Source organism: Gymnogyps californianus, chromosome 1 (assembly GCF_018139145.2).
Source record: "Gymnogyps californianus isolate 813 chromosome 1, ASM1813914v2, whole genome shotgun sequence".
Taxonomy (NCBI): Eukaryota; Metazoa; Chordata; class Aves; order Accipitriformes; family Cathartidae; genus Gymnogyps; species Gymnogyps californianus.
This window is the reverse complement of record NC_059471.1, coordinates 72,373,179-72,395,349: the sequence shown is the minus strand read 5'-3', so window position 1 is coordinate 72,395,349 and position 22,171 is coordinate 72,373,179. Positions and strand designations below refer to the sequence as shown.

At 43.3% G+C, this 22,171-nt stretch overlaps 1 protein-coding gene across 1 annotated transcript in view; it reads right to left on the bottom strand.

Annotated features, from left to right (window-relative positions):
- The window catches only part of MGAT4A (alpha-1,3-mannosyl-glycoprotein 4-beta-N-acetylglucosaminyltransferase A), a 77,804-nt gene extending 68,629 nt beyond the window's left edge, over positions 1–9,175 (bottom strand). Inside the window, exon 1 of the mRNA XM_050893472.1 lies at positions 8,876–9,175. Coding sequence (XP_050749429.1) covers positions 8,876–8,969 — 94 coding nt within the window. The 5' untranslated portion in view covers positions 8,970–9,175. The remainder of the gene's footprint in view (positions 1–8,875) is intronic.
- Positions 9,176–22,171: the final 12,996 nt, after the last annotated feature.

Genomic DNA, 22,171 nt, shown 5'->3' with positions numbered 1-22,171 from the left:
GTTTGATTATTGTTTCCACACATGCTAGTGGGTTGAGGTTGCTGATACTCCTTGTTTCTTTGTGCCTTGACAACTGTGTTGAACAAGCTCTGTTTCTGAGAACATATTCTTTCTAACTTGTTCTCCTTGCAAACAACTCCGGATCAAAGCTTCACCATGCTCCCACATTGCTGCAAATTAACAACCACCTTGAAAGTCAAATGTGATCCCATCACATCTGTTTTATTCAAATCTCTCTCCAACAGTACATCTACAGTTTGTCTCTAGGGGCTGTGCAACTAAGTATGAGGGCTGTTTATTTACACAACTACTTTACTAGTAATTTGTAATGGAAAAAAGATTTAGTTCAGCCCATCTCCAAATTGTCTGAGGAAACTTACATATTCATGGCATTGATATGTAAGACTATGATGTATCTGAGGACTATAATAGCAGCATTTATGCTTGATTAATTTAAAAATTTCCTATCTACTTTTGAGCATAAGATAGTAAAATTATATACTGCCACAAGCAAAAACAGAGTTTCTGTTGTTTACTGTTAGATAGATGGGTGGCACGTCTGTGGGAAGTATCCGCAGGAACAGACAGAAAGCTGTGTGAAAGCCAAGGAGACAACCAGAAAAGCAGCTGGAAGTACAGCTCTAAAATACTGTAGAGTAATTGCTTTTTAGGCAGAGACTAGCTGGAATAAAGCCTTGCACTGTGAGCAAGGAAACCACTTTCTATTCACTTTCTGCCATGTTCAGGAAAACAAAACATAGTGTGTTATAAACAAAACTAAACTATAGACTTACCAGTGTCTCATCCTAAAAAGAAACAACTTATAGGATTCTAATCCTAAAGATTGTATCAATAATGGAAAAAGCTTTTTTGTTATCCAGGCAGCAACTAAAGTCGTGACTACACAGCAGGAATAAGGTTACTGAATAAGATACTACTCTAAACCATGGGGGGGGGGGGGGGGGGGGGGGATCACACTTGAAAATAAAAACAAGTCACTTTTTGAGATTTTTCTAACACAATATTTTCATGGTTCCTAGCTATAGAAAGGGCTGGGGACATTAACAACAAATGATTAAGTGAATCTGCTAAAATACAGGCAAACATTTTATGTATTTTAAGGGATCAAATTTTATGATAATAAAGGGCAACTCACATATCTCGTGCAAACATCAATATTATTTAGTAATATACATCATATACAAACATCAATATTATTTAGTAGTGAAACGCGCTGGCATGACACTCTTGGCACAGAAGAGAGAAACTTGGCAAAGGTCAAGAATACCTAGTACAACTTAGGTTAGAAGGGACTTCTAGGGCTCATCTAGTCCAACCCCCCACTCAAAACTAATTTCAGCAAGATAGCTAGCTCAAAGTTAGATCATTCTTGCCAGCTGTAGGTCTTCCCTATCTAAGACTTATTTTGGGAGTGTCACACTGACTTTAAAAACCAGTGTAACTCACTCTTTTTCTGTTAGCCCAAATCTCTGTTGGTACCAAACATGGTATTGGTGTCTTTTACTTGTCATTGCTGGTTTAACCTGTTCTTGAAAATGCCTACATGGAAATTCTTCACCCCTCCCAATGATCTACTCCAGTATGCAACTATGCTTGCCATTACAAAAACTTTTTCCACTACCTAACCTTGCTCTCCCTTATATCCTGTTATTCACTATGGCCACAAACAATAGATTATGTCCCTTTCCCCCCCCCCCCCCCCAAGAACTTTTAAAATATTTAAAAATTATCCTCCTGTCTCTCTCCTCACACCTTTTCCTTTAAGCTAAGGAATGCCAGGACACTGACCCTTCCCTTACAGTGTAGGTTTTCTAGATCTTCGGTCACTTGTTGCTCCTTTGAACCCCACCTAATGAACCTATTTTCTTGGCAGTGCACCATCCAGAAGTGGACACAGTGCCAAGCAGAGCATAAATACGAGTTCCTGTGTCTTGCTGGAGTAGTAGCGCTCATACTTCTTTACTGCCTTGACATCCCTTTTCTGTTCAATTTCTTTTGTTTTCTGCGATAAGGTGATGACTCACACTTAGCATATGATTTACAGTAAACTGCCATTCCTAACTAGAATCCTAACACCAAATTTCTTCTCCATTCTTTATGCATACATTTGATTTTCTTCTGCTTTACCGCACCTGATGTTTTGTCTGGGGCACTTTCACCTACCTTCAACCCTCCATTCACCCACCCCCCCACCCCACCCCTTCCTGACTAGGTCTCCAATTTGCATAAGTTATTTTAAACTTCAATCTCTCTGCCTACCTTCGCTGCTCCTCCCAGCATGGTGCTGTTCGAAATTTAGTACAAAATCTCTCCCTCTCATCACCCAGATTCACTAAGGAAAATATCAACCACCACCAAAACCAGGACAGATCATTGCAAAGTCTCTCTTGCTCACTGTTAAAAATGTGACCGTGTATCTATTTGTCATGGTTTAACCCCAGCCAGCAACTAAGCACCATGCAGCCGCTTACCCCTCCCCCCTCCTAGTGGGGTGGGGAGGTGGAAGAAAAAAAAAAAGTAAAACTTGTGGGTTGAGATAAGAGCAGTTTAATAACTAACGTAAATAAAATACACTACTAACTAATAGTAATAATAATATAGTAATTGTAATGAAAAGGAATATAACAAAAAAAAGAAATAACACCCAAGAAAAGACAAGTGATGCACAATGCAATTGCTCACCACCTGCTGACCAATGCCCAAGAAGCAATCCGCCCCTCCCAGCCAACTCCCCCCTGTTTATATACTGGGCATGATGTTCGATGGTATGGAATACCCCTTTGGCTAGTTCGGGTCAGCTGCCCCAGCTGTGCTCCCTCCCAGCTTCTTGCACACCTGCTTGCTGGCAGAGCATGGGAAACTGAAAAGTCCTTGGCTTAAGATAAGCGCTACTTAGCAACAACTAAAACATCAGAGTGTTATCAACATTATTCTCACACTAAATCCAAAACACAACACTATACCAGCTACTAAGAAGAAAATTAACTCTATTCCAGCCGAAACCAGGACACTATTGTAACTACTCTAGGAAGACAGTTACTAGCAAGAAGATAAATACATGCTGGCTTACAATTCATTGCAAAGGTTTCTTAGTAGATACATCTCTTACAGGAGGGTAAGAGCAGCTGTGTCAGATGCAACTTTCTTTCCTAGGTTGGCTAAATTACTCACATGATGGTCTCTGCATGGGAGCAGCAGCCAGCGTTTTGGAGGAGTCATGCAAGCATAGAAGACTCAGGCTGAAGTATTAAGAGAAGCCACACTGAGAAAAAGTATTGCCTTTCCCCAACTCTGAGGACTGGGCCACAATCAAGAGCAGTATCTCAAGATGTTGGCTGAGTCTGGTCACATAAAACTTGGTTGCTATCAGATCATTTAAGAATCCCATAAACTGTTGAGCTAACCCAGCTAGCAGGCTACAAAAAAAGCATGGGGACAAGGTAGTGCTGCAAAAGCCTCTTTGGCTGTGATCCTTTCCACTGCAGCTCACCAAAATCACTGGTGTCAGAAGTTCTGCTGCAACAGGCACAAGACGGACACAAAGATACTGCAGACCTAAACACTGCCCACCTGAACAGCTGGGATATATATCTCTTCTGCTCGATTCACCTGGGACAGTGTGTTCACTATGTGCACAGGACTCTCCATTCCAAACCTACATTCCTGATTGGCTTTAATGAAATTCAACTTCTGTTTTTAATATCAATAAGCTATATGCCAATTTGTTAGTTTTGGAAACCAAGCTTGAAGTGTATTTTAGATAAAGACCAGAGTAACATTCATGTGCTGGTGTTAAAAAGAAAAAGGAAACTCGTATTTCCTTTAATTTCAGCTCCTGGAAGATTTGCAACAGAATTTCCAAAGGAAACCAATGCTTCCCTTCTATTTAACAGAAAAGAAAGAGACCTCTCTTCTCCAAACAAACTGGCATAAATTGTTATATGCACTTTCTACTTTAGCATCCTATCCTGTCCATTCCCTTCTCCTGCCTCCCCTCTTCCCAGTTTGTAGTCCATTTAACTTTTTTGGTAGGTCAGTCTTAATTCACATCAGTGGGAAATCAACACATAACTCTGAAAATCAGAACGTGCAGCCAGAAGATTGTAATCAGCATTTACTCAAATAACAGCTTCTCTTAGGATCAAAGCATAAACTAAGGTGGGTTATGGTTACAAAATACTAACAGGTATCTCTCAGATCTCTGATCTATTTTTAAAGAGAATATTTGCATAACCACTGCCAAAGAAAAGAAAAAAAAACAAAACCAAAACCATCTCTCTATCTCCTGTCCTCCTTGCCCTGTTTCCTCCATGGTTCTGTAGGACTCTTCTCCCTCTGGGAATTAACATTCCTGGTTCTTACTCCAAAATTTTCCACCACTGGCTGAGGCTTTTTGTTTTAGTCTCAGTTAGGTTTTCTTATGCTTGTTGTTAAGTTTAGATATTTTTCAGCACTTAATATTATTGTGGGTGAGAAACAGTGTGGTATTTCTAATTTTATGGAAACAGCCAGAGGAGAAAGAAGACAACGGTTTTATTATACAGCCCAGGCCATTTTCTCTCCAAACGAGAGAAAACGTCATGCTTAAAACAAAACAGTAGCTCCAACCATCATTACTTAAGTATGAGTGAATATCCAGCAAACTAGGAAGCTAGTTAAATATCTCAAAAGTAAAAGTCCTCTTGGAGGTCTTCCCATGTGAATTTCAATCAGTGTACCAAAATAAGCCATCCTCATACAGCGAGGAGATCCCACAGTTACGACACCACCCTTGGATGAACTGAAAAACAAAGGCTTTTTCAACTAATTCTTCATCGTTAAAGAAGAATACGTTTTACATGCAAAAAAGATAACATACACTACTAGTTTCAGATTGCTCTGAAAATTACATAGTTTAGACAATTCTGAAGGGTTAAGTTGCATCAGATTTTTACAATACATATTCCATACATGTCCTCACCACTTCAAGCAGCCAAATGCCTTCTAGAAGTGACACAAGACACTGTCAACTAGTCTGTCACTAAGAACAAAGCACGCTTACTTTAAACAAAAAGCTGTTTTGTTTTGTTTTTTTTTAATCAAAGGCAGCAGGATCAGAGTAGGACTTTAACATGGGAAGCAAGTGATGAGGTTGATGAATGCTTTGCTGAGGAATTTCATCCTACCACGCCTGCCCTAATTCAGTAAAGTTATTTACCTTCCTTCCCAGTTTCCATGCTGGTGACAGGCATCAGGAAGTTTGCTGACCAATGAAGAGGAGGAGGTTCTTGAGCATTATGGAGCATAACGCTCTTCCTGGAATATTACTTACGCAGACCACTAGTCACATGAAAGATCAAAGCATCAAGACTACGCTCTCTACATAGCGCACAGCTTTGATGTAATTTTTGTGACTGATGTAATAGGTACGCAGTACTGTTTTGTACAGTTAGATCTTCTTAAGAGCAGTGCCTTCAGAATAAAAAAACCCACTGCATTTCTGTAGCTCACAAATGAAGTGGTGAAGACCTGTGACCCTGCGCAGGACAGTAGTACCAGAAAGCATGGTTCAGTCAAAAGAGATGGTGTTAAGCATAAAGTTATCACTTGCATCAGAGTTCAGTTTTAGGAGGAATTCAAGGACATCTTACACTGAGCTGACTAACTGTGAATGTGAAGTGACTGCAGATCCTTTAAAAGTGGTCGTTCTGCGCACCAAAGTAATCAGCATTTTGGTAAGATCTGATTTCCAACATCTACTTCATTTGTGCTAACCATAGCACATTTTTAACTCCTAGAAAGCAGTCTTACAGCTCTTGTTCATGAATCCCACAGGAGATGTCTTTCCTAGGTGTATTCAGGGCTTGTACTGCTTCCTTACAACTCCAGTGCTTCTAAACATTGCATGGGATCCAGCAAGTGACAAAGATCTTGGCCTAATTTTGAAGGCTCTCTCCAACGACCAGAGGTATTTCAGTCAACCTTCTTCAAACATAGTTAAGTTTAAAACCAAAACCATGTAACTGGCCATTTCATCCAAATAGCAGTATCTGCCCCATGAAAGGTTATTTACGTAATCAGACCACTGGGTAAGCTAAAGCCATGCTGTTTCCAGTGATAGCACTTCAGAGCATTTCCTTCAGCTTCTGACAACTTTTCAGCATATCCTTAAAGTTTATAAAGCACTGTTCTGCAAAGACCAATTTTTGCACTTTAAACTAGTACCAAAGTGTATACCACTTTGAAGTGTCTAAATCCTATCCTGCATAGACTGGGACTAGGTATATTTACTAGAGGAAGACAGGATCTACAAAAATATCACATCATCCCAGTCTTGTTGCTATTCTACAAATGATTCTGCATCTTAAGTGACAATTATCCAAGATCTTAGTTCCTCAATTAAAATTAATCACTTGAAGACTGGATTAGGGTTGTTAGAAACAAGGCACTATGCTTCTACTTTCAAAAAGCAAAATTTGTTTTAGTTATCACTGAGAAGCTAGCAATTTGGGGGGTTGCTTTTTCTTTTAAAAAAATGTAAATAGTATTTTCTTTCCAAGTGTAGATTTACTTTGCTGTCCAAAGACTGACAAATACCTACAGGAATCTAGTGCATGCCATATAAATGTAATGAATAACAGAAGATGATGATCAGAGTATGTGACACCCCATAGCCTTTCAGTGAATGTGAACAGCAAGCACTGTACTTGCTTCTAAATGAGCCACTCAAAAATTTGTAATGAAAATGTTATCAATGAATTAAAATACCATCCCGCAAGGCTTACTAAATAAACATAAAATGATAAAGCTGGGAAAAAAAAATCTTAACAAATACATATAATCAGTTTCTGAACCTTTTCCATTGGTGCAGAAATGTCTCTGATTGATTGAAAACATGGTACCAAACGAACTCAAATCTGTTTTGGTTTTAGACAACCTGTGCAAATTAATAAAATGCTAAAAATAAGTTAAAAAGTAAAATAAAATTTAAAAACCAGCATTCTATGTATAAATTTCTCTTGAAGCAACACCTTAAGAGCAAGTTATCTAGACTGTAGTTTCATAACTGTGATTTATGATTAATTAACACATTACTGATGTCTTGCTACACTGATTTTTATTTAACAAATTACCATCTTAATGCTAAACAGCAAGATCTGGAAGAAGAAAAATGCAGAATTTTTATACCAACATTAAGAAAGCATTGATTCTAAGCATTCAGATGGGAAAAAAAGTCTAAAAAAAATAGAGCATTCTGACCAACAAAAGCTTAAACTGTCACCAAGTGCCATATATACTAGTACTCTCCAAAAAGCAGATTTAGTAATTTTTTTTAATGGATACTTTTCATTGTGTTACACTTTGACAAAAGAGAACAAGACTTGTAAATCATATGTCAAGTAAGAAAGAAGAAAAGCATGAGAAAGAATTTCATAGATATATATCTTTGCTGAAGTGAAAGCAAAATTCGTGTGAGGTTCTTCAGCAAGAAATGAATCAGTAACATAAAATGCAACTAGAGAACGTAGTATTAGTCAAAATGAAGAAAATACTACTTACAGTGCTCCTCAGATATCCTTTTCTTGTCAGTCTTTGCACATCTATACTTTTGTTGTCCAATTAAAAGATCCATATATTACCACAACCTTGAGAACCTGACATTTTTCCTGCTGCTTACATTCAGAAGGCTAGCCTACCGACCAACTGCTACAGCAAAGACCACACCACAAAGCATCTGCTTCTCCTACAAGTGCCCAATGGGAGGAAAAAAAAAAAACTTCAATATGCCACAGAACACATCTGCTTCTTTTATACTTAAATAAACGTTACAAGTTGGCTGTGCTACAACAGACGGTATTCCTGGAAAACCTCAGCTTCCTTTTATTGGACCTGAGGCACAACTGAAGATAATATTGTCAGCAGAACAGTCAGAACAAACCATGTATCAATCTCTCTTAAGACAGAATATGCGTTTCAAAATTACTTGATCTTTGAAGGACATAGTCCACTGTTTTTCAAGAGATCAGATGTTTATAAAGAAAAAAAAAAACCAACCCACAAACCAAAAACCTTTCTTCTTCTAGAAACCTTTGCTGAACAAGTTTATTTGCTTTACTGAAGGACAAAACCGAAACATCTTACTTGCAGTAAACAGTCCTGACCCTCAGAAAAAACGAATTTACCAAGGTTCACATGGAGTGCAGTAAGATCAACAAAGATAAATAAAAAGGTAAAAGTCTATTACACACAATAGTTACTTGATTATTTCATGAGATTGCTCATGTTATTATAACAGATGCATTGCCCATTACCTGGTCAATTTGCTCATATTACTTTATTTCTGATATTATACTCCAGCAAGAAATATTTTATATTTCATTGAAAGACAGCAAGAAAAGTCTTTCAACAATGTTGACTGGCAGTTTGCCATTGCTATCACTGAATCATTAGGGAAGACAGCAAGCAGTACCAAAAATAACATTCTCCAGCCGGGTCCATTGGCCATATGTTACATGGGCGAAAAAAAAAAAAAAGAAAAGAAAAAAACCATATGTTTTTCCAACAACCATAAACCAGGAAAAAAACCCAAAACACAATTATTCAGCCTGAACCAACCCCTTCCTCCAACAGCAGCATTTGTTTTTCTTCAGGTACATTTTTTTTTCTTTTTAAATCAGGATCACTCCAAGTTAATTTTCCTGAATCTACTAGCAGGTGTTTATTCCTCACCAAGGCAATACCTTCTGGAGCAGAGCTAGTCAACAACCAACTTACAGACTGCTAACATACAGCAGCAGCACACATGCCTGTACTATTCATTCCTCTGCCACACAGCCACATGAAGGTCAATTTGGTTTTGGAGCCTTTTACTTACCTTTCCCATTTTGCCATGCAGTATACCAGGACAAACTGAGGAAAGTAGTGATGAAAACTAACACGGTGGCCACAGTTCCATTTCGGAGCCTCATCTCATTTCAGCATCACACTTGTTTATGTTCTATTAGCGATGAGGACCTATCTGTTGGGCTTGTTGCAATGAAGTCAGCTGAAGTCCACCAGCAGCAGCTGGCCAACAGCGACACGAAATGTAGCTCTCACATATCAGAGGTATCATAAATCAATCCATTCCAAAATGTTGTAAGCTTTCTTACAGTTCTCATAAATTAAACTTCTCTTTATTCTTCTAGTCCTGTTTAAAGAAAACAAAATTTTAACAGATTATGCCAAAAATACTTACAAGAGTCCTCCATGTACCAAAATACAGAAAAGAAATACTACTATACGCTCATTACTGTGGCTTACATGCATCCCCCTCACGCTGCCTCAGTCTCAGCTCGGAGAATAGAACTTGTTAGATTAATTTGTCCTTTTTCTGTTAAGACTGCTCATATCTGGAGGAGCTGTATTTCACAAGAATTTGGTCATTAAAGAACAAACATACACATCACCAACATTACAATTTTGTCATAAACTCAAGGCAAGATCACGTGTCACTCTGGCAGGTGATGAACTGATACAGGAGTTGTTTTCAGGAAGCCAGCAACTCAAGGCCCCACTTCTAATTACTCACTTCGACAAAACCCCTCTGAAATCAGTGAGGCCTAATGTAACTGCAGCAGTAGAACCGCCCCCAGCAAACTGAGAGACCAGAGCTTTAAACAGCATCTACAAACCTACATCACTCATCTTCCTCTGCTCAGCGCAAGAGTATTTGATCCATCCACAACCATTTTTTCTCCTAGCTTAGCTGCAGCTAAAGCACAGACTCCAGTCACACATGCAGGGACAGCTCAATCTATACCAACTGGCAACAACCCAAAAGCCCCTCAAAATGCAATGATAGGACCATATCACTCCTCTGCCTCGGCCACACAGGCACAAGGACAAAACACAGAAATTACCTACAGTTCAATTTTATCCCAGAGGAAGGTTCCATATATCCTGTGATTAGAAAATCCTCAACTGGCCAAACACAGCCAGCATCTAACCACACTGTCCTAGCTGAGCAAGACAAAGAGAACAGGGAAATAAATTAACCAGCTTTAAAAGATGGGGGGGTAGATTTGTTTTTAAAGTGCTAAATCATCCTTTACAGTAGTTAAACGAATGTTAAATGTTAATGTTTCAAGTTACTGCCAGTTTTTCCCCACTATAAACTACATCCGATACAAGATGCTACCCGGCAATAAATAACTTGCTCTGGGAGCAAGGGAAAAAAATACTTTTTATTATTATGGTACCAAGAGATTCCAGTCAAATCTGAACTACTCTTTCCAAGCTTGTATTGCAGCACACACTACCTTTATCAAAGAGCTTGCAAAACAAGACATAACCAACAGGCATAGTTAACAAATGAACGGAAGAGAACAACAAAGTTGCAGAACTACATGCTCTTGTGTTCAAATCTTGGTCACAACATCCAGGTTACAGAAAGTGTTTACCTTCGGACTATGATTACCTCACATATAATGCTAGTAACATGCTTTGTTTTGAGGAACTTTACACACAGATAGGTTTGTGGCTTTAAACATTAACTCAGAAATCACATAGTACCTATGAGGAAGGGAAGAAATGCAAGTACACGAGAAGCAAAGTGGATGGTAAGATTCAGTAAGAAACAAAATAATGAGCAGGAATAGAAAAAACTGTGAAAAGCGTTATGACACGAGAAACCTGAATTCAACACAATGAAAGATAAAGGCAACCAAGAGACCTATAGAAAGCTAACATGGAGAGCAGGGCATGCCAGGAAATATCATCAGCACCAGCACTTTGAATAGGAGATGGACATAAGAAGAGCCAGAAGGGTAGGCAATAGTAATCAGGTAAGAAGATAAAAGTCTGAGTGAACTTTAATAGCAAGGAGAGGCAAAGATATCAAAACTCCAAGGTTTTATAAGGCCTGTCTGCATGAATTTAGTAAGTTCAGGTGATTCCCAGACTACCAGAATTAGTGACAAGGATACCGATAAGGTCAATGACACTAACACGGCTAAAGTGGCTCTGAAGCAAGGATGCCTGAACTGTAATCTACGTTTACCATTATTTTAGCAGCAGTCAGATCTCTCTGGAGCAGCTCAGGTGTGCACAAAGTACCAGGCTGCAAGCTAGACGGATTACCCCAGTGGGGGCAACAGACAGCTGGTCCCACATGCAAACAAGAGAGGGCAACCAGGAGAGTAAAAATACCATCTGATAATGCAAGGAAAGTGAACCGCCTGCCTTGCCAGAAAATGTGGGCATCATTTTTACATTTGCTTCAATAAAATCAAGATGTTGTGATCAGGGCTTCTCACTGTGCTATTTGAATCCACATAAAATACAGCCTGAAAGAATTCAGAAAGCAAAAAAATAAACAAAAAAACCAGTAGCAATGTGATTCAATTAGCAGTGAGTATGCACGAAATTGTGTCAAATTAATAATTATCATGGTTTTGAGTTGGCTGGTTCTGCTTTTATCCTTCTCTTCTGGTGTTGTAACCACTCCTCTTAGCACAGGCACCAGCAGCTCAGCTACAGCTCAGCAGTACTTAGATGATTATTCAAGCATTTCACTATATCAAACTGCATACATCAAGGCCATGCATGAACCAGAAGCGTTCCAGCTTTTAAAAATGCATATAGTTAAACCAGCAAAAACCCATGTGTAAATGCACATAAATTATGTAACCCCCAGGTGGTCACTTTAGGTTTGTTCAATAATTTACAATGCAAACTAAACAAATTTAACTGAGGGGTAATCCAGTTTGAGCCGACATTATGACAGGGTATAACTACATAGATGAAGCCTATGAAATTTTCCAGCACTGTTATGACCTGAACCTTTCCCACTGCAGACTGATGGGAACGACCCTGCTGGACGCTGAAGGCCATGGATACTGAAGGTACCTGGCACCTCTCAGGTGCTGAGCAGCACCCTACTGAATCACGCCTTAAATAAACCAAGAAGTTTCTGTACATATCCAGGCACTCCCAAAATACATACAAAGCATATTTCCAACTGCAAACCATAAAAATTGACACGCTTCAATGCCCCTGCAAAGGCTCTTTACCTAGTTGCTGAAGGGTTAGATGGTGCAGGATCAAAGCATGAAGAGTGCCAGACTTCTGAGAGGATGAGCCCAGACCCCATCCTGCCGGGAGGTGCAAAACCACCTACCGCGGCAGCAGTGCTGCATTTAAAAGGTTGTTCTTCAAGGCACGGGAGAACGGTCCACGATTAAAAGACAACAAGAAGGAGAAGGCGGAGGAGATTTGCTAAACTGGGGCTTTTCCACCTTATTTCCATCGAAACGCCTCAGTGAACCCCCCGGCGCGCGGCTGGGCGCCGTCACCCGCCGCCGCTAACGGCCGTTACCTCAGGCTCGCCGGCGCCCTGCCATTTCGCAGCCGAGTCCCCTCAAGCCCGGGCAAGGGGGATCCGCTGCCTTCGTGGAAACCGTCCTGAGTCAGTCGGGACCTTCCCCGGTGTCTCTGCCCCGGTCGCGGCTATTTAGTCGGGGAAGCGAAAAATCAGGCGGGGAGGTACGCACCGGCCGCCGCCAGCTCTGCCGTGCGGCAGAGGGCGAGAGCCGACGGAGATGGAGGGGAGGGAGAGCGCCGGTCCGGGGAGCTGCGCGGCGCCCGGTGCATCGGAGCGAGGTTGCGGGGGTAAGGAAGAAGGACAGGAAACTGCAAACTCTGCCGAACCCCCCTCGGGCTCCCGGCACGCAGGGAGGAGAAGGAGGAAGGGTGGAAAGAGGGGTCTCCCCCGGGCACCCCGGCCGGAGAAGGAGGGGGAGCAGCACCGCTTTGCCCCGGACTCCAGCGCTGCCCTCCACACGCCCCGCGGGCATCCCCAGCACAGGGCGAAGGGAGGGGGTGGCTGCAAGTCCTGCGAAGGAGCCGCAAGCGCTCCCTACGCCGCCGCCACCACCACCAGGCAGGTGCATGTGAGCGCGGAAGGGTGCACGCATGCAGATGGGGGAGCAGGACGGCCCCCAGCCTCCCGCCTGCCCTCCCTCCGGCGACACCGCAGAGTCCCGCGGCGCTGGGAAGGGAAGCGCGCTCCGGAGGGTGCGGAGAGGAGGGACGTCCGGCCCTAGCCTCCCAAAAAAGCCGAGTCGGCTGTAGCTGCCGCCACCCGGCTGCCGGCTCCGAGCCGGGTCCGAAGGCGGCAGCAGGGGCCCGGGGCGCGCAGGGGGAGCGGGACCCGCTGACGGCCGCTGCCATCCTCACCTGTGCGCTGCGCTCCGGCAGGGGGAGCCGCGGGCGGCGGGCGCGGCGGCGAGCGACTCCGTCGGCTCGCGCCGGGGCTCTCGCTCCACGCCCTTCCCTCGTCAGCGACGCGCCCGCCTCGCGCAACCGCCCCCCGCCCCGAGCGCCATGGAACCGCACGGCGCTCCGCCCCGCCCACCGGCGCGGAAACCCCTCGCACCGGCCAGGAGCCGTCCCCGCCGGCAGCCAATGGGCGCCGCGCCGGGGAGTGACGCTGATTGGCTAGGCGGCCTGTCGCTCTCTTCGGCCGCGGCTATAAATGCCTCAGTCTCGCGAGTTGTTGCTCAGTAGCTGTGAGGGGAGCGGGGGACGCGGGGATTTCTCAGCGCTCTGCTTTCCGCAGTGTTCCCCTTTTTAGGCTGTGCTTTTTGGGGTTTATTGTTCTGGAAGAGTCCCAAGAAAGGCTTAGCTGCCACAGCACTTGGTTACTTGTGCCCTGTGGTCAGCTGCAGGAGGTCCATCCTGAAGTTGGCTCTCCCTGGTTGCTTCAGGGTCAAGCCCCTGGCCTACTGTGTGAGGGTGCGTCTATGCTCCTGAAAGGAAGTTGAGCTCAGCAGAAGATTTCTCGAGCTGCCTGTCAGTGCCAAGGAAATCACATGGATTGGTGCCCTGCGTGATGTGCTTGCTCACCAGTGACAAGAAGTCACAGTCATGAATTTTACTGTTGAGTTCATACTTCTTCATAGCTTGTATGAAGAACTGTTTGAATTAAAGAGCAGCTTGTTGCTTCACACCAGTTAAATGAACCCTCTGTCCTTTGTATCGTTCACAAGCGTGGCTCTGGGGAGAACGTTCATGTTGCAACGGCATGTGTGCTGCCCAAGAGGCTGTTAAACAGGTACAGCTTTGGAGGTGTGAAAATGAACTCATTTTCCTCCAGAGGGTCGTTACTGCTGCGCTGTGCAACCAGTGAAAGAAAGTCAGTGGCAGCTTTACTCTATGGGTTCATTATTTAGGGTTGTGATGTTTCTGCTCTGTAAGTAATCCCTTATCTTCAGTGGTTCATTTCACGTGTTCCAGGAATTTCATGTGTGTTTTGGGGTCTGAAAGCTCCCATTAAAATCAAATAGCACCCTCAGCTTAGAGTAGGATCATATCTATGTCACAAGAGCCGTGCTCTTACCATGTAGTGCTAACTGGTTACCAGCGTTCAAATCTTTCGATTGACTCAATTGCTTCCCCTTTTTTTTCTTGTCTTCCACCTAATTTAGACAAAGTCCATAGTACACATTTTTATTCTCAGTTAAGGCTCTTATGCTGGGTATAGTGGGATAGTTCCCCACTAGAACTTTAGAAACTGTGGAAAAATCTTACTTAGTTATTCTGTCTGAAGAGTGACATTTAACAGTCTCCATAGATTTTTTTTTTTTTTTTACCAACACTTAAACACGTTACAGTATTTTTACACATTCGGGTACCTGCACGGTAGCCCTTGGTGATTTTGCTGGCTTTCTCAAAGCTGGCAAAGAGGGGCTGGTGGCAACTCAGGCAGAGCGCAAAAAAAGAAGCTCAGGAGAATTTTGCAAGGTCTTGACACCCAGGCTGTTTGTGATTTTATTCATTGAGTGGTGAGAATTTATTATGTAAATGTGTGCTTCAATCCTCCCTTTTATAAAGAAGTGGAATAAAGTGGATTTTTTATTGAGAAACAAATTCAGCACAATAACTTTCAAAGAAAAATTAGTGCATGCGCATCCTCACGCACGCACACACACACATCTATGGCAGACTTTTCTGTAGAGAGCCCAACAAGCTAAAAACATTAGAGCCACCATTGTTTGCCTCTAATAGATGAGTGTTGCTTAGGGATATGAATTTTTGCATTTCTGTGCTGGAAAAAAACCTGGTGGAGACATTTTCACGTAAAAGTCCTTTTGTCAGGAGAGCTTAGTCTGCTGAAGAAAAGACTCTGTTACAAGATGAGTTTAATGACAGTGATTTCACGAGGCCTGTCTGAGCCTTCCTACTTTTTGTTCTTTCACTGATCGTACGCTTGCATTAGGAAGGTTTATCGACTGGACCTTGACAGTATCCAATTAACTATTAACTTCCCCAACCAATAGAGCAAGTGTAATGTGGTTGTTTCTCAGTTCCTCTGACATCTTCCCCTGAAGTTAGTTTCCTGAGAAGGAAGGGGAAGTTCAAGACAGGAAAAAAAATATTCAACATTGCCCTCATCTGACCTACTACAGCAGTAATCAAATGCCTCTTGGCATATTCCACTGCTTGATGTGTGGAAAAAGTGCACGGTGAAGGAGAATGCTGCAGCTGCCAGAGAAAAGGAGTTGGGGCTGTTTGGCTGACATGCTAAAATGTCGCTTACTTCTGGTGAGGGTGTCAGCTCCCTTTTAGGCCTGAACAATATTTAATGCCGTCAAATTTCCGAATTCTTTCTTCCTGCTGAGTTATTCTTTCATCCTGCAGCCACTGCTGTTCAACTGGAGTATCAGTTTGAAATTGGAGAAGATTAAGCACTTCCAAACACTTTGTGTTTAAATGCAAATGTTAAGGTGCAGATGGTATAACAACCGTAATGGGGGAGACTTGGGGGGAGAAATTGTTTAAAAAATATGGGAAGTTTAAATCCTTAGTGTTCCAGCTTTGATTGCTAAAAAAAAAGCAAGGAGCTTGCTATTCTATACCAGCAGGAAAAAAAAAGCATGAGGAAAGAAATGCATAGTCATATTTCGACAGAGGGAATATTTCATGCTGGGAAATTTTTGCTAAGGTATTACCTGAATGTCAGAGTAAAGACAAAGTGGCGAAAGACGCTCCAGGCCTGCCATAATTTCACATATGCCGCAGTGACTGTTTCTGGCACACCTGAGCTGCCGACTTCTATAGGGCTGCGCGGTTGTTGCCATTCATCAGATTTGGAGCTCGCTTTATCCAGGCACTTTTCGTGACTCATTCAGAAGCACAACAGCGTTGTTGTCCTTGTGTTTCATGGTGCTCATGTTCTGGGTTTCCCAGGCACTAGGAAAGATGCAGAAAAGGTAGAGGTACTTGGCAGTGGCAGCAAAAGTCTTAACAGTTGCTCGGCTGAAAAATGGCTGTCTGAAAATTGTCTGTGTCTCCTGACTGACAATTGAGTCCTGTCTCAGAGACGGGATTTATTCCCAGCCTGCCACTAACCTTGTTTTTTAACAGAGCAGACACCTTGGGACTCTCAGTGCTTCTACCTCCATTTCACCTCAGTTTTGCTTTTTTCAACTGTAAGCCTTTCATGACAGAATCCTTTTTGCTATATGCTAGCTGAGCAGCCCGCTCAGTGAAGCTGTATTTCTGCTGGGCCTTTGCCACACTCCCATATCAACAGTGAAAATAAAGAAAGGCATGAATACACCCAGTGTGTATCGGGGAAGGATTGGCAATGGTTGCCCGCTGCCCCTGCAACCGGTCTGCCCCAGGCTGTCTCCTGCGTAAGGTTGCCTGCCAACCCTACAGCACACGGCTGGTGACAGGAAAAGCAAACTCCCCTTCAACCACCTTCTTAAATCTGGTGTGTCGAGGAGTCAGGCTTCAAGTCATGGTGCAGCACAGGGAAGACTTGAAGCCCTCACCTGGCACCATGGCAGGGCAGGAGGAGACAAGGCTAATGGGGAGAGGGAGGGGAGAGGGAGGGGAGAGGGAGGGGAGGGGAGAGAGAGGGGAGAGGGAGGGGAGGGGGAGGGAGGGGAGAGGGAGGGGAGGGAAGGGGAGGGAAGGGGAGGGAAGGGAGGGGAGGGAAGGGAAGGGAAGGGAAGGGAAGGGAAGGGAAGGGAAGGGAAGGGAAGGGAAGGGAAGGGAAGGGAAGGGAAGGGAAGGGAAGGGAAGGGAAGGGAAGGGAAGGGAAGGGAAGGGAAGCTTTCCCATCCCCTCCCTATGACTAGATAAAATGATGTGTGCATAACAATACAGAAGGTTTTCCCATCTCACAGCCAGGTTTGATGCTCATAGAAATTCAGATCTCATTGTGGTTTTGTAGATGTAAACTGAAACGAATGCTTCAGTGGCTGAGCTAGTTTGCAGAAGACAGTTTTTGTTTTGTAGTATTGTAAACTTATTTTATACACAAAGCTGCTAGATGTACAGTTCATGTATTAATGTGTGGCTTGTGTAGCACCTATTGTAGTGCTAATACTCAACAAATAAAGGGATGTAGAAAATTACATTAAAATATGATTGTAGATACAAATGCTTAGTAGCCAAAAAATGCCACATTTAGGTAATCTTTATTCTGCCTTTTCTGTGACTACATTATGAAATAATCTCTTGTTATATGTGGTGATGCCACTTCTCTGCACACAGCTGTGTCTCACTCAGAAGTCGAGTGTGATGGTGCCATCCTTTCCAGTAGGTAAATTGTTGGTCCACTTTAACAAGATAAAAACTGAGGTGGGAGAGAGCAAATAATCCGTCCAAGAAGTCTCTCAGGGAGGTAGGAACAGAGCTCAGCCTCCCAACTCATGTTTCTCTACCGTCACCCCCACATCACTGTCATTTCACTCGCTGTGGAGGTTCTGTCTGAGCCGCAAATGCCTCTGCCATACGCTCAGAGGTGATGAACATTTACATTTATTCATCTCCTTCTGAAGGCAGAGGCTTTTAAACACATTCCTACTGTTACATAAACATAAACCTGGAAACCATGAAGTTCATATTGTGCCAATATTGCTAACAGTAGCTGAGGTCCAATGCCTGGGTAAAGAACAGCCAGATACATTTACTATTGAAGAGAGAGTCCAAGTGAAAGGAAATCACGTTAAGAATTAAGGATTTTGATTGCCAGCTCATTTTCCATGTGCCTGCTTCATGGTACTCTCTCTCCTAATTTTAAAAGATGGAAAATTTTTCAGGGAAATTTTGAGAATTAGACTTTGTGAATTGGACATCTTCATTGTAAGCAAAATACACTGAGAAGATGTCTCCTTTCACTTACCTTGGGGTAACTTGGTGGTTGGTCCACTGATGGCAGGGAAGCTGCAGTTAAAGGGAAGTCTGAATCAGGCCCTCAGCAAGTATAGGTTTCTGAAGGTACCCTTTCCTAGCAAAAATAAGTACAGGTCCAGACAGCACGGGAAAAGAATCCGCGTCAACTTACATAGGCAAAAAATAAGATGTTTTAGAAGGAAGGGTCTCTCAAAATCTGGTACATTGTCTCATTGGTAGATGAAGCTTTGAGAGAGACTGTGACTCCTGTATAACTCTTAATTTATTTTGTGCAGAATTGCTACAAACTATAAAGATTTTCTAGCTCCGTCCACTACAAATGCCCAAATACCCACTTGAGTAATGCACAGTTAAGACTCTAGCATATTCTCCAAAGACATGGAGATTTGTAAAATGTGAGCTAAAATCTGCGAAAACAATGCAAATCTAAATTTCTGACTGCCAAGAAACACAGACTAAAACTTTATACTCCAGACTTCTGGCATAGGCTCCCCTGCCACAGAGGGGGCTGGTCGCACGTTAGTCTTTGCATCATTTTCTTTGTCTCACCTCTCTTCTTGTCTAGCCCAGCCTGGCTCTTCGTCTTTAATCCTCCTTCCCACAGGAAGGTGGGGTTGTGCAGGTCATGGTTCAATCCGCTTTGTTAGGATCAGACGTTCAGAGTCAAAACCAAGCACCAAACTGTTGGCTAAAACCCAACTCTGGGGCAAGTAGCTCCCTCCTACCAGGAGATGTCTGGTCAGTGGGTGTCTCCTCCTCCTCTTTCTTCCACAGCTGACTGAAGGTCAGATCTGGACATCCTCTGCAGACCAAACTGGAATAAAGCAAACATGCTGCCACATCCCTTCACTTTATCCTCTTTTTCTGATGGGGGTCAATAGCCTGCAAAGAGCCATGCTATGGCGAGGGCTCTGCAGATGGAGGAGCGGGGGAAAAGCTTCCTGTGCTTTCTTGCCCCAACCTGACATCTTTCTTTGTAGAAGGGGGAGCACTGGGTGAAGGATGAACTTGGTGCACGTTTTCTGCCACTACAGACAGCACGGGGCAGGGGATGAAAATTCCTTCTCCCATCAAAAGATGAACCGTGGGGTTGGTGGCCACAAGTTAATAGATGGGGTTGTTTACAAGGATGGAGCAGGCTGCCTCTCCGTGAATAACACTAGCTGTATGATCCTCTGCATTCATTATTGGCAAACTAATTGCCAGCCAAAACTGTATGTGGAACCTGATGCTGGAGACAATGGTCGGGTGAGCATTTGCACTAACTGCAGTCATCGGCTGTGGCCTACCAAGCCTGGAGTCAGCGTTGCCTCAACAGACGAAGAGGCATAGCCCTTGCTCTTGTATCTTCCTTACCCCAGCACCTCCTGCTTTGATCCTGTGCCACTCTCCTGTCTTCCTCGACTGCTTTGCCTTCACAATCCTGTACTAAAATTGTGAAGAACAACCAGAAATTGTTAAACCAGCTCACACTGGGATGAAGGGAAGAAGAAGCAGATTCATGAGTGCCTTGACAAAGCATGACCTTGCAACTTGTGTCCTTCTAATCATGTCCAGCCCCATTACATCAGACACGAGAAAAAAGTTCAAATCCTAGGTGCATCCCTAATCATTGGTAAGGGGGTTTTGGTCTCCCCATCAACCTGCCCGGTCTAACCTTTACCCTGAGAAGCGTATTCACTGTGCATGTCATTCTACACCGCAGCAGGGCCATGGACAAGCGGGCACAAATCTACTCTGTGGAGGATGAGAGCTGTCGTTTGAACCCAAGGTATGTGCCAACGTGATTCTGTCAGCAGCTGATTTGGGACAGGGGGGGAGAGAGAAGGAATAAGAGCATGATATCTTTAGACCCTCTTGCTCGAGTTACCTATAGTACGTATCATTAGCCTTAACTTGTATCCCTCCGAGACACGGCAAGTGTCAAGACAATCCTTGTGAGCGTGTGAACTCTGCAGCACTGAAAATAATTATCAAACCCACTCTCCATTTAAACTAGCAGAGCTGTTGCTCTGCTTTAATGAAAAGATCTCATGCTTTGCCCTATCGCAGCAGGGGTCCAGGCTGTATTAAGTCATTCTGACTGGCCTTAAAGGCTTTAGTGATGTTTCTTTCATTTGAGCGTTATCTTTCTGCCAATTTAGAATCCCATCTCCTCCCCACAAAGCAAACCTATAGTTATCCAAGCAGCAGTGGGAGGATGGTAGATAGCAAGGAAAACATAGATAGGACAGGAGCATTCTTCATGGCATTTAGAAATAATGAGTGCAATTTCCCACATCTTAGGACTTTTTAGACCAAGGTTTTAGGAAAAAGAGAAATGAACCTCAGTCAGACAGGAGCCTTACCAGTATATCTGGAATAACATGTAAGTAGCAACAAGCTAGGCACTGCTGCAGCTCCAACAGGCAACAAAAATAACAGTAAGAACATATGAGCTTTGGGACTATCAGACAGCTCCATCCCCCAGGAAGGACACCGAGGACATACATTTTTAAATGAAGCGGTGTATTCCTTTCTTCACAGATTCAAAAGAAGCTTTAGATTCCCATCTCCACATGCAAACTAGGTGTTCAGCCTCCTCTCAATTGTATGCAGATTACTCTCCTGGCACACAAAGGGAAACCAGCAGTTTAAGAGCAATATGTTGATATTGTATTTTATTCCCAAAAAGTACTTTTCAGAATGACAGCTCCTAGTGTGATCCCACATGCTGTGCAACCGCGTGGGCAAATGCTAATTCCACCCACCAAACACGCAGGTAATGAGAGTGAATGGGACAGGGGTCAGGAGCAGACACCAATCAAAGCCGTTAAGTACCGCTGGCAGCTGGAGACACTGAGCAATTAATAAACTCTTTCTGAAGTTTGTAACATGTCAGTGATGACAAGTTTGATAACTGCAATAGCTGTATCACTAGCATATTGCATGTTATGCATACTATTACTGTTATTCCTATCCTGAAACAGAGCTGTAACAAATTACAAGGCTGACACATGCAGAGTCTTTTGGGTTTTAAGGTGATTATACCTTAACCCTGGGTTACAGAGTTACGGCACATGTGTACGGACGTGTTCAAAGTCAGGCCTCAGGACGACTCCTGTTTATGGATAATTAAACCCTAAAACCATCAAGGGCTGAGTTTTGTCCCTGACCGCCAGAGCTGAAGGGGGAAAAATGCGAGGACAAGGGGGAGAGCGTCACGTTGGGCACGGGTGAAGTGGGTTTGTGTGGAAAGCAATGGCTTTCCTCACCATCTCTCCCGTGCTGCAGGCTGTGTTGCAGCCCACAGCCCTACCTCTTCCCGCCGCATGTAGGTGAGGTTGCCAGCTGCAGGAGGGTGAGCCCAGGGCTGGCCTTGCTCCCCAGGGAACACAACTGGGATGGTAGGGGCTTCTTGGCAGAAAACATCCCACCTTGTCCTCGCAGATTGTGACTGCAGCCTGGCCCTCAGCCTTACCCTCGTGCTCGTCCTGTTTCATCAGAACCTGTTTATATTTTTAAATCACAGTAATACCATATCTGCTGCTAATTACAGCCCAACAATACTCAGTGTGCAAACAAGGCCATCATCCAAGTATTGTTTTGCATAACCAGAGTGCTGGGGTTGTGAACATTTGCATAATGTTTAATTATTTAGTCAGAACATAAAATTTGTCTTCCTCTCAAAAACATTTTTATGAAATGTCTCAATAATTAAACACCACTATGTTTATTAACAGCAGGGAAGATTCATAAAATGTATTAGTCAGAAACAACCAAGTAACTACATCTTGCTACAGTAATCAAAATATGCCAGTCCAAAGTAGGTCCCCAAGCACGGCAAACACCAGCGTGAACACCTACATGCAACCAAGCAGAATATGATTAAAAGCGTAACAGTTCAGCGGCTGTACCTTGGAGGGGTCAGGGAGCGAGAATTCGGTGGCTTAATTCACTCATAAATCAATATATATAATTTTGAGAAGACTGGTTCAATTAT